The sequence below is a fragment of the Arvicola amphibius genome, chromosome 9 (genome assembly GCF_903992535.2).
Source record: "Arvicola amphibius chromosome 9, mArvAmp1.2, whole genome shotgun sequence".
NCBI classification, from domain to species: Eukaryota; Metazoa; Chordata; class Mammalia; order Rodentia; family Cricetidae; genus Arvicola; species Arvicola amphibius.
This window is the reverse complement of record NC_052055.2, coordinates 60,690,784-60,702,649: the sequence shown is the minus strand read 5'-3', so window position 1 is coordinate 60,702,649 and position 11,866 is coordinate 60,690,784. Positions and strand designations below refer to the sequence as shown.

At 50.8% G+C, this 11,866-nt stretch overlaps 1 protein-coding gene across 1 annotated transcript; it reads left to right on the top strand.

The window, feature by feature from the left end:
• Krt84 (keratin 84) lies at nucleotides 1-6,771 on the top strand. The gene is made up of 9 exons (XM_038341648.1): nucleotides 1-534; nucleotides 1,645-1,853; nucleotides 2,422-2,482; nucleotides 3,060-3,155; nucleotides 3,943-4,107; nucleotides 4,227-4,352; nucleotides 4,786-5,006; nucleotides 5,416-5,447; nucleotides 6,437-6,771. The coding sequence occupies exons 1-9, from the start codon at nucleotides 1-3 to the stop codon at nucleotides 6,769-6,771; spliced, it is 1,779 nt and encodes a 592-aa protein (XP_038197576.1).
• The last annotated feature ends 5,095 nt before the right edge of the window (nucleotides 6,772-11,866 follow it).

The following is an 11,866-nucleotide window of genomic DNA, read 5'->3' as shown; positions in this document are numbered from 1 at the left end:
ATGTCTTGCCGCTCCTACCGAGTCAGCTCTGGTCATCGGGTGGGCAGTTTCAGTTCTTGCTCAGCAATGGCCCCTCAGAATCTGAACCGCTTCCGGACTAGCTCTGTCTCCTGCAGGAGCGTGTCCGGCTTCCGTGGCTTGGGTGGCTTTGGTAGTCGGAGTGCCATTCACTTTGGATCATCCTCACCTCGGATCGCAGTTGGGTGCTCTCGTCCTATCCGCTGTGGAGTTGCCTTTGGAGTTGGCTCTGGGGATGGGAGTGGAGTTGGTCTGGGCTTCAGGGCCACCAGTGGTGTTGGCCTGGGTTTTGGAGCTGGCAGTGGCCTAGGCTATGGTTTTGGTGGGCCTGGCTTTGGGTACAGAATTGGAGGAATTGGAGGCCCATCAGCCCCCTCTATCACGGCTGTGACTGTCAACCAGAGCCTGCTGACTCCCCTCAATCTGGAGATCGACCCCAATGCCCAGAGGGTGAAGAAAGATGAGAAGGAACAGATCAAAACCCTCAACAACAAGTTTGCCTCCTTCATTGACAAGGTACCTTGCTGGATGACCCCTGAAATAGGTACTGAGAGTTAAGGAGTGCCAGGGTGCTCTTCTCCTTCAAAAGAGCTGGCCCTGGTCTGAGCCATTGCTTTGTACCTAAGGCATCTGCCAAAGGCATTGAAGGACTGGTGGCTTTAGACTGTTCTTCTCTGAGAATAGACAAACCAGAGAAACTGCTGCATGATGAGACAGACTAAGATGCTGGCCACAGATTCTGGAGAAAAGGAAGATGGTCCAGCCAAACCTACGGGGATATGGGCAAACCAAGTCCTATTTCTTTGTTACTTGAAAATGTCTCCTACAAAGGTGGAGGCTTCAGTCAGGTATTCGATTGGCTCCCGTGTGAAATATTTCATCCTTTAAGATCACGGTGTTCTGAAGGGAGTTTTTATAGTTCCTGAGTCCTGTGGACTCATCCATTTAGCCTCGGGAGAGTGGGGAATGGACTGGAGCGATATTCACGTAAAAGACAAAGAATTCATGCACCCAACATAGGCTACCACGATCTGGTTGAGATGGAGCAAAATACAGATGGCCATCAATAGCTGATACAGAGAAATAATGATGTGAATTTTACAAAAGCAGATACCCAGTTGACTGTGTGTGCATGGAGATGAGGCTTGGTCTCTGGAGATAGGAAAGAACCTCTGTGAGCTCATTTTGCCTTGGAGCCAAAGAGCTCAGCGATAGTATATAGGAGATGCTGGTCAAGATGTACGGTTCCAGGTAGCCACTTCTATAGCACATCCCCGATGTAGTCGCTGCTCCATGTACTCTGCTGGGGTTGGCCGATATCTGCTCTCAGATACAGGCAAGCCCAGCGGAAGCTCATCCTTCGAGCTTCCTTGTGATGACACTTTGCTTAGGTGTGGAGGGGAGAAGTGGTACTGAAATGTCTCTGTAGCAAAGTGTAGCTGGGTGTGAGGAGAGGGTCACAGAGCTGCCCTCCTGGCTTCTGATGAGCTAGAGGCACAACGAAAGTCAGAAGAAGGAGGAACACTGATCATACGCGGCAGAGCCTTCACTGGCTATCTGGAGACCTGGCCCACACAGGTGTACTATCAAGCCCTTTAATGTGTTGCCTTTGTTTCTTGGATGTAGGTGAGGTTCCTGGAGCAACAGAATAAACTCCTAGAAACAAAATGGAGCTTCCTTCAAGACCAGAAATGTGCCCGGAGCAACCTGGAACCTCTTTTCGATAACTATATCACCAGCCTGAGGAGGCAGCTGGATGTACTAGTCGGTGACCAGGCTCGGCTGCAGGCTGAAAGGAACCACATGCAGGACATCCTTGAGGGTTTCAAGAAGAAGTGAGTATGCCTGGGTTGCCCACACCTGGGCTGCCCACACCTGGGCACTGTATTTCCAGAAGCAGAAGCCCAGTACAGATGAGATAGAATTGGCTAGAAAACCAAGCTCCAGGATGCAAGGAGGACAGTGTTGTGAGAAGTCAGACAAGGAGGTCCTCTGTGCGGAAGAAACAAATTTGGAATGGCGTGGGGTGGGGGTCGTTCTTAGCACTGCCTGTCGGTATGCCTAAATCAACTCTGGAAAGGAGGTCTTTTGGTTTTAAAGAAGCCCCCACCCTCAGCACTGTGTCAGGTCCTACCTCCTCTGTGCTCAGCTGCAATTCCTGAGTTGTTTCTCACAGAGAAGTGTAGGAAGGTCCAGATTTTCAGACCCTAAATCCAGGTTGAGAAAGTAAAGGATTTGGAGGGCCACTAGCTTGGAGAAATTTCTAAAGAGAGGACTGACAGATGCTATACTGTGAGTAGCAACGGAGAACCATGTTCCTAAATAAACCAGGATCATGCTGAGGGCTTAGTGAGGGCTGGGGGGTAATGTAAGTAAGGGCTTACCCTCTCCTCCATGCCCCAGGTATGAAGAGGAGGTGGGATGCCGAGCCAACGCTGAGAACGAGTTTGTAGCTCTGAAGAAGGTAAGGCACAGCAAGGAGTCCACGGGAAGTTCTATGTTGAGTCACATGTTCTCCAGAACCCCAACCCCAGCCCCAGCAACTTCTCAGACAGCCCTATAGTGGCTGAAACTGCTCATCTAACAACAGAACCCTAAAGATCATATCCAGTTCCCTTCAAAGTTTTGATTGGACCACAGATTGAGTTTGGGTGCTGTGAGTTTGAAAAAGATGGACTCTTAAGTTTTTTGAATTACCAAGGCTTTCTTGGTAATTAAAAATAAATCCGTTTATTTGGTGTATACAGGAAGGGCGCGTGTACACCATGGTGCATGTGTGGACAGCTTGGGAGAGTTGATTCTCTCCTTCTACCATGTGGGACCCAAGGATCGAACTCAGGTCTTCAGGCTCCATGGCAAGCTCTCACCTCCTGAGTCATCTCTACGGCCCCTTTCTTTGTTTTTAAGTGGGTTTCCACATTACTATAGGGGAAGAGGGACCATCACAGTAGGAACGGATGACTCCTCCTGCCTAGCTCCGGACCTCTAGGTGGGAAGGGTGAATAACAGAGGCAGTGAGCTCATCCTTCCTTTTCATGCAGGATGTAGACACAGCTTTCCTGAATAAATCAAATCTGGAAGCCAATGCGGATGCCCTGGCCCAGGAAGTTGAATTCCTGAAGGCTCTGTACCTGGAGGTGAGGCTCGTCTTCTCTAGGCATTCAAGGAAGGGACTGCTCAGCCCGCATGCCCTGGAGGCTGAGTCAGGCCTTTGGGTTTTCTGCATCTAGTTCCACGCCTACTCAGACCTATGTGTTCTCTCTCACCTTGTCTCGGGGGATGAGGAAGGTCAGGGACTTCACAAGGTATCTCCATAGCCATGTTAGGCCTGACAACGACCTCCTGTCACCTGTGATCCAGATCTTCATTGGCCAAGCTAAAGGAGGGGTTTTGGAAAGTCTGGCAAAATGAGCTGCCAGAAGGAAAGACATGAATCTGATTTAACTAGCCAGACCAATGCCATGTGTTTCCGTGCAGCCTATGTAGGCTGAAGAGGAATCAGCCAGAGCTGCAGGGGAAGGTCTCAGCAGAGTGGAGACTCTGGTTCTCTGAAGACTCTGGATCTAAGGATCTAGGTTCCACTGTGTTTTAAAATGTTGCTCCCTCTCAATGGACCCTGACCAGCCCAGCCACCATGTGGGTAGATAGCATGAATTTAAGCAGCCGTCACTGGTCACCTGAGGTACCCTGGTTTTGATAGTCACCTAAGCCAGAGCAAGCACCCGGAGGTATGCTCTAAGCATATGACAAGGGTTCTAAAATCAGACACAATTGCTTCTTAAGCATGCCTTTTTTTCTGAGTCTCAGGCTGGATGGGGGTAAGAAGCAAAGCTCCCTGTTTCTGATTCACAGAGGACACTGTGACAGAGTCCCAGCTACTAATGGACCACTGAGTCCCTCTGCCTTGCTGCTTCTCCAATACAGGAAATCCAGCTGCTGCAGTCACACATCTCAGAGACATCTGTCATTGTGAAGATGGATAACAGTCGGGACCTGAACCTGGACGGGATCATAGCTGATGTCAAGGCCCAGTATGAGGAGGTGGCAAGGCGCAGCCGTGCTGATGTTGAGGCCTGGTACCAGACCAAGGTACCAGACCAAGGCAACAGGAGACTGGGGGAGGGGGACAGGTGCCCTGGGGTGATGACTTTAGTCTGAGGTCTTCAACCCAGACTTCATGTGGTCTAAACACTGCATTCTGCTCCTAGTATGAGGAGATGCAGGTGACAGCTGGGCAACACTGTGACAATCTACGAAACACGCGGGATGAGATCAATGAGCTGACCCGGCTGATCCAGAGGCTGAAAGCAGAGATTGAACATTCCAAGGCTCAGGTGAGAAAGAAAAGGAGAGAAAGCTACAGAGGGAGGAAAGTCAGGGTCCTTGGCTTTGAGAAGCTCCAAGTCTGGTAGGTAAAGGACCCATCAAGACCTAGACACAAAACCAGAGGGCTGTCCAGAAAACTTCCAAGAAAAGAGAAACATGGAGCAGAAGGAAGGCCTGGGTAGGGGAGGTAGAAAAAACAGAAAACTGGAATCCTTAGGTATGTCTCAAGGCAGCAGAAAGCCAATGGGGATGGAGAGCAGGAAAAGCAATACTCCACCCCTTTGTGACCACAGTCACCATCCCTGGAAAAGCAGCCACCTAGAGCTCCAACCCAGGCCTGGCTCTAGGTTTCACCCCTATCAGTAAGGGCAGCACTGCCAAGCCCACTGGGGGAACCCTGCGTTCCTAGCAAAGCCCATATGCGGACTCCCTTCCCCGCAGTGTGCCAAGCTGGAGGCCGCCGTGGCCGAGGCAGAGCAGCAGGGTGAAGCGGCCCTCAATGACGCCAAGTGCAAGCTGGCAGATCTGGAGGGTGCCCTGCAGCAGGCCAAGCAGGACATGGCACGGCAGCTGCGGGAGTACCAGGAGCTCATGAATGCCAAGCTGGGCCTGGACATCGAGATCGCCACATACAGACAGCTGCTGGAGGGCGAGGAGATCCGGTGAGAGCAGGAAGGAGTGAAATCAGACTTCCAGAAAGGTTATCAAAATAAGGGGAGGGAGCCAGGTGAAGAAACCTGGAATGAGCAGTCTCTAGAGAGAACAATACATTTCCCAAAAATATTAGCTGGTTGCCTACGATACAGGATCCGAAGGGACTGTGCTTACAAATGCGTTTACAAGCCAGGTGCACCAGGCCATAGGCATTTTACCTGGCTGATTAATTGGTTAAAATATAATAATAAGTCGCCAAATAGTTTAGTTCAACAACTTAGAGGCAATCTCTAGAAACATGGTATGTTCCAAAATTGAGCTAGGAGTTGCTGGTGAGACTCACCTGTCTCTGTCTACCCAAACAAGAAGCCCTCTGACAGAAAGCACGTGAATTCATTCATTTCTTTCTCTCTCCAGGATCTGTGAGGGTATTGGACCAGTAAACATATGTAAGTATCTAGCCTTTTCTCAGACAATTTCTTAAAGAAGCTCCTGAGATAGCTCGTCTGGCCAAGACAGTCAGGGGCGCAGACCATGGGGTCCCTAAACCGGGAGTATGTCCTCCACAGAGGCTCTGGAGCAAAAATAAAAGTGGTTTATGGGCCTTTGAAGTGGGGGAAGCTCCTGGAAAGAGACATGTGGCTTTCAGTGGCTGTGTTCGCTGCCTTAGCAGAGACTTAAACAGAAAGGAAAGGCTGTGTCAAAGAAGAAACTCATATTTGGATTGCAGGGATGGGGCAATGGGAAAATGGAAGTCGTCCCCCTCCCCCAGCCCCCTGCTGCTTCTAAATAGAGCATGGGCTGTTCCCATAGCAAGCGTGCTATGTGCTGGCACTGCAGAGCAGGGAGAGCCCACATGCTGTAGAACTCCAGTCTTCTTGAGAAGGGTAGTACTAGCCAGTGCCACGCTAATCTTGGAAGGACACCCGTGGGGGTGGGGCAGGCAGAGCACACCAAATTTACTCTCAGAGAAGAGAATGTCAGGCTTATATTCAGGGCCGCTTTAAGCAGGCTTAGCTGGATTCCAGTCCTGAAGTATGGGCTGTGTCCAGTGGAGCCCAGTGGGGCTGCAGAGCAGAGTCATCAGTGGGGCAGAGACAGGTGGCCAGGACAAGGTGCTGGCAGCATTTCTTGTCTGGTCGATACATGGAAACAAGCAAGAGTTGCAATATAACCAAAGAGAAACCACCCTGTGGTTCTACAAAGGCCACTGCTCCCTGGGCGACACATCTCACTTGGACCCTCAAATCCACCTAACATGGGACACAGATAAATAGTAGTTTGTAGACATTAATGGCAGACGATATGTGGGTAGAGGCAAATGCCCAGGGTTCGAGCAGCATCCTCCCCCTTCCATCCTATGTAGTCTTAGGCTCTGAGCCACTAGATAAGCAGCTGGTGAGTTCTGGATTGCATTGCTTCCCTTCCTTCTCCACAGCTGTGAGCAGTTCTCGAGGAGGGGTGCTGTGTGGCCCCGAGTCCTTGGTCTCTGGATCCAGCTTCTCCCGCAACGGTGGGGTCACCTTCTCCAGCAGCAGTAGTGTCCGCACCACTGGAGGGGTTCTGACTTCCTCAAGCCTGAGGGCTTGTGGGGACCTGCTGAGCTCTGGGACTAGAGGAGGCTCAGTGCTGGTGGGCGATGCCTGTGCCCCTAGCCTCCCCTGCCCACTACCCACTGAGGGTGGCTTCAGCAGCTGCAGTGGTGGCCGTGGCAACCGCAGCTCTAGTGTCCGCTTCTCATCCACCACTAGCTCTCGCAGGACCAGGTACTAAGATGACCACAGTCTGGAGAAGAACCAGCTGAGCCTCCCTTGCTTCTGTCCCCTGAGGTGCATAGACTCTGGTCCTGAGGGATCCCCGGCCACTCTTCCTGCCAGTACACAGCCCTAGCCATGTCCTCTTGAAGGGCTTTTTATTGTGTAGACACACATCCACAGCCCCAGTGGCACTAGCTTCTCCCTAACCTCCTGTGTCTTTTCTTCGGATCACCTTCAGGCTTCAGTCAGAGTAAATGTATTTTCAGCACTATTCCAGGAAGCGGTACACCCGGGAGAAAGGGAGCATCCAGAGAAGCATGAGCACAAAGCCCTGGGGCCTACAGGTGTCCTTAGCCACTTCTTGTTTCCCTCATCTCCGCTTCCTTGGCAGAAGAGGCTTCTCGTTCCCTTACCTGTTCCCAAAGGACACAGTCCTTGGAGACCACAGGGATCCCTAAGTCTCCACGGTGGTTCTCCTCCCAGTGGCTCATCCGCACCGGCTGTCTCATGGCTGCCGGTTTATCTGTGATATGTGAGTCTGCCGAGTAGGTGGAATGCATAAGGAGAGGGGGCTTCTCAGCTCTGGGTGTCTTGTCCTGTGGTGATATGAGGCCCAACTCTGTGCCCTGTTGCTGCAGCAGGGTCTTCCTGCAAACCCCAGGGGGGTGGCTGGAGGTGGGTGGGTGCCTGTTTGTACTACTCTCTGTGTTCCTGGGTTTTCAATAAACTTGCCAAGCTAACTTCATGAGGATTCTGCCTGTTCATCCAGATCACACTGAGGAAGTAGCCTACGGGACCCCGCTAGTTCATTCTAAGGAGAGTGTGATCACAGCAAGGGCTGGTGTCCTGGACCCATGGAAAGAAAGGATCTAAGTCTCCCAGGGAGGGTCTCACGGTTCTGGAAGGCAGAGGTGACAAGGATTCGAGGTTCTGAAAACAAGTACCAGCCCATCCACTCTTCTGTGGGTCAGCATGACCTCTTCCTGACCTTGCTGACTCCTCCCCTTTTCAGCAGCTCCCAGCCCACCACCAAGCCCTCTAGATCACCACAGTGATAGCCTTGACTCTCTGTCCTCACTTGTGTCTCCATCCAACATACTCAGCATAAGGCTACTAGAGAAGTCTTTCTCACACAGAAAACTGGTCATAGCGCCACTGTTTAAAGAGAGGCCACAGTATGTGCAAAAGCCTAGAGACCGTGGATAGCATGGCAGGTAGGGAGACCTGCCCGGAGCCAGGTAGATAGCGTGGCAGGTAGGGGGAACTGCCAGGAGCCTGGTAGAATGTTACTAGAGGTCAAGATACAGCAGCAAGTGGAGGGCAGGAGTTTACGAGCAGGGACCCAGGCAGCACCTGGCACAGTGGTCAGGGCCCAAGCAGCCGTCACACTCAGCACCGTCCTTCTTCTAAGGCAGGCATACACCTAGTTTCTTCACACATCCTGTCTTCCCCGACCCCAACCAGCAGCCTGGACACCTGCCTGTCACCCTGCTCAGACAATCTTACCAGTCTCCTGCCCTCTGCTCTAGATCCCCCTGAATATCTGCCTCATCTCTACCAAGTCACATTTCTCAGCTGCAGCAGCACGGACGCTGCCCCCATAAGGCCTTGGTGTCTCTCTCAGCCAGACCAACAGCCTCTCACCATTAGTGCCCAATTCCTTACCTCAGCTCCAAACTGTCCTCTATCCAGCTTCTCTTCAAAACTTCATGTTGGTCCTTTTCATTTGCGCTGACTGACATGACACTACGCTTTGTGATGGGCATGTCACAAACACTAATGGACTGCAGGAATGTGGAACATCCCTTGCCTTTGCTCCCTCAAAGGCTCTTGTCCAGGGCCGGGTTCCTGCAGTGGAGGCACAGGATCTGCAGCATCAGGTGCCTGCAGCACCAGGCAATGTGGCCCTAGTGGCCGGCGGCACTGTTCAGCTGGCTGTGGCCAAATCTTCGCAGACATCTTTAGCTTCTCTCTCTCTCTCCCAGTCCCATAGTAACTTTTGGAAAATCTTAGCTTAGCGCTCAGTCGTCACCACGTCCCTGCCTGGTACTAACACTCAAACTGCTATCTCCTCCCCAGGCAACAGCAGTCAACTTCTGACTGGTCCTTACTTCAGCCTTCCTTCAGTCTGTGTGCCAAGAGCCGCCAGAGGGACCCTATGGAAAGCAAGCCCAGGGGCTGAGGACAGAACTGAGGCAAAGGGTGTTCTTTGAACCAGAAAGGCCTGGCATCTAATCCTTGATGCTTAGGAGATTTTAAAAGAGAATAAAATAAAATATAGCACTCTAGATGAATTCAAAGGTAGCCATTTGAGTATTCTGAAAAGTAAACAAAAAGAGGCCAATTGTGGCCAAAGACAAGGCTTCAGGAAGTGGCCAAGTGTTTATTACACACACACACACACACACACACACACACACACACACACTCAAGTCCTTGCTTGGCCTGAGGGTGGAGCAAAAAAGCATCGGCTTGGACAGCTGAGATCCCCATGAAAATCCCACCTTTCCACACGAAGGGAAAAGGAAAGGGATTTTATACATTGGAAAATACAGAAGCAAAGTCCACACTCTGTTCTTTTATGGCTTTGCTCTAGGGCTGGGCCCTGCCGGGCTTGGCAGGACTTTGTAGCAGGATTGTGGAAAGGAGCAGGCAAGCTTGCAATCTATCACGTGCCTCCTGCTAGCAGTTCCATTTACTATCTGGATGTGCCTTCGGCTGGCATTCAACAGCCTGCGGCTTAGCAAATAATGTGTTCTTTCCCATGGGCTTCACCAGAACATTCTCAAAGCTCTTAAGGAGACCAGAACAAGCAAGCTTGAACTCAAATGACTTTTAAGTCAGAATGGGCTCCAGATAGAAACTGCGTCACTTGTGAGCTCCCACAGCCTTGAATGTCACTGGCTTGGAAAACCCAAGGCAACATTCCAAGAGCTTGGAGATTTGAGGTTAGACTACCGACTCCACCCACATTTCTAGCAAATCCCTGAGTGACATGGCCTGCTGTGGGAGCTCCTTCCGCTCCCTCAGCCAATATTTTTGTCCGCTCTCTAGAACAGCCTCAGAGCATCCAGCACAGGCTTGAAAAAAGGAGAGGCTTTGTCACCACCAACCCTCCTGGGTCAGCTGGAGCAGGCAGCCTGAAACTCACTGGGGTGGTTTCTGCACTAAAACAAAATTTGAACATAAAGATTGTTTCAGGACCCTGAGTGGACAAAGCACCAACTGTGTGTGTGTGTGTGTGTGTGTGTGTGTGTGTGTAAACTAAAGTTATTTTGATGTTCAAGAAGTCAAGAAAACGTGTGCAATTCTCATAGGGAGGGAGAGTCAACAGACCCCCGTCTCTGTTGATACAGCTGTAGGGATTAGCACACAGAGACTATGGAGTGCTACTGTCTCCATGCTCTGTACGGTAGGGAGAGACACATTTGAAATGAATAAAGGGGGAAATTAGGTCTTGGAATTCAGGCCTGCAATCTCAGTACTCAGAAGGCTGAGGCAAGGAAATTGCAAATTCAATACAAGGCCTCTCTGGGTTAGAGTGAGTTTAAGGACAGCCCGAACAACTTAGCAAGACGACCCTACCTCACAATAGAAAGCTTAGAAGTGGCTGGGCTAGAGATCAGGGAAGAATGTTTGCATGGCATGTTCAAATGTTTGCTAAGTTCAATCCTCAATGAAATAAGAAGGGAAGGGGAAGGGAGGGAGGGAAGGGGGAGATAGAGAAAGACAGAGAGAAACAGAGAGTTCTCAGAAGCAGAGAACAGATGCTAAGAGACAAAACAGTGGCATTTACAACTGAAAGCAGGATGCTTGGACAGTAAAAACGGTGATGAACTTCACAGTAAAAAGAAAGCCTGGAGGAAGGAGCCAGTGCTCTGCAAACAGAATAATTGTCATTATCTACTAGCGAGAACAAACAGAAAAGAACTGGAAAATATTAAGCAGAAAAGGTGACACGTTGCGCATGGGGATAATGATCCAAATCACTGGCCGGCTTTCTCAGCAGAAGTGCAGAAGATGCTGGAGCAGCACATTCCAAGTGCCGAGGACTGAGTAGGAAAAGAGCGTCAAGTGCTCCTTCGTTCGGCTGTTTCTCTGGGGGAGGGAGGGGCTGAGCTGGAAGCCAGACTCTCCTATATGCTAGGCAAGCCTCTGCCCAGAGCTGCACCCGGCCCTGCAAATACGGGACCCCGTGGCCAGCAAACACATCCTTCCATAGCAAATGAGGGACCCCGTGGCCAGCAAACACATCCTTCCATAGCAAATGAGGGACCCCGTGGCCAGCAAGCAATCCTTCCCTAGCAAATACGGGACCCCGTGGCCAGCAAGCACATCCTTCCCTAGCAAATGAGGGACCCCGTGGCCAGCAAGCACATCCTTCCCTAGCAAAGGCAGGAAGAAAAAGGCAGACATGCCCTGTGAGAACTGAGACCCGCTCGGACCCAGGCTTGAGGGCTTCAAAGTGAAGGGAGCAGTGCAACGCAAGAATGAAGGAAGAGTGACAGGGAGTGTCTGACCAAAGGCAGGAGACTGTCTGTCTTCTTCCCTTATAGTCTTCAAAGTATGCACAACTGCTGAAAACAAAACTGGCAGCCTCCTCAGATGAGGTGAGCGTGGGCCCCGAAGTGCTGTCCGTGATAACAGTAATAGCAAGGAGGTGGGAATGGAAGTGACAAACCCTAGCTATATCCAGGACCACCGGTGCATGCCTGCAACTGTAGTGTTTAGGAGGCTGAAGAAGTAAGTCTGAGGCTAGACGGAGCTGTATAGACACTTCCAGACCAACCTAGGCTACCTACAAGACCGTGTGTGTGTGTGTGTGTGTGTGTGTGTGTGTGTGTGTGTGTTAGCTCTAAGTTGGTTGGGAAATATTTTATTATATACGTTACAGTACTAGATAAGTTTGGATAATTTTTGAATTTTTATTTATTACAATGGTGTGTGTGCATGGTGGGCTGGACCTGTGGAGGTCAGAGGACAGTCTTGTGAGCTATTCTCTCCCTGTACCTTTACATGGACTTGAGCTCTTGGGGTCAGACTCAGGTCACAGGCCTGTACAGCAAACCACTGGGCCATCTCACCACCCTCTAAGGGAATATTTTTAAATA

Excerpts from the sequence above, each read along its gene's own strand:
- Krt84 (XM_038341648.1), top strand. The coding sequence starts at position 1 with ATGTCTTGCCGCTCCTACCGAGTCAGCTCTGGTCATCGGGTGGGCAGT. Across the intron at positions 2,483-3,059 it reads AGTTTGTAGCTCTGAAGAAG|GATGTAGACACAGCTTTCCT; the intron begins GTAAGGCACAGC and ends CTTTTCATGCAG. Across the intron at positions 4,108-4,226 it reads AGGCCTGGTACCAGACCAAG|TATGAGGAGATGCAGGTGAC; the intron begins GTACCAGACCAA and ends TTCTGCTCCTAG.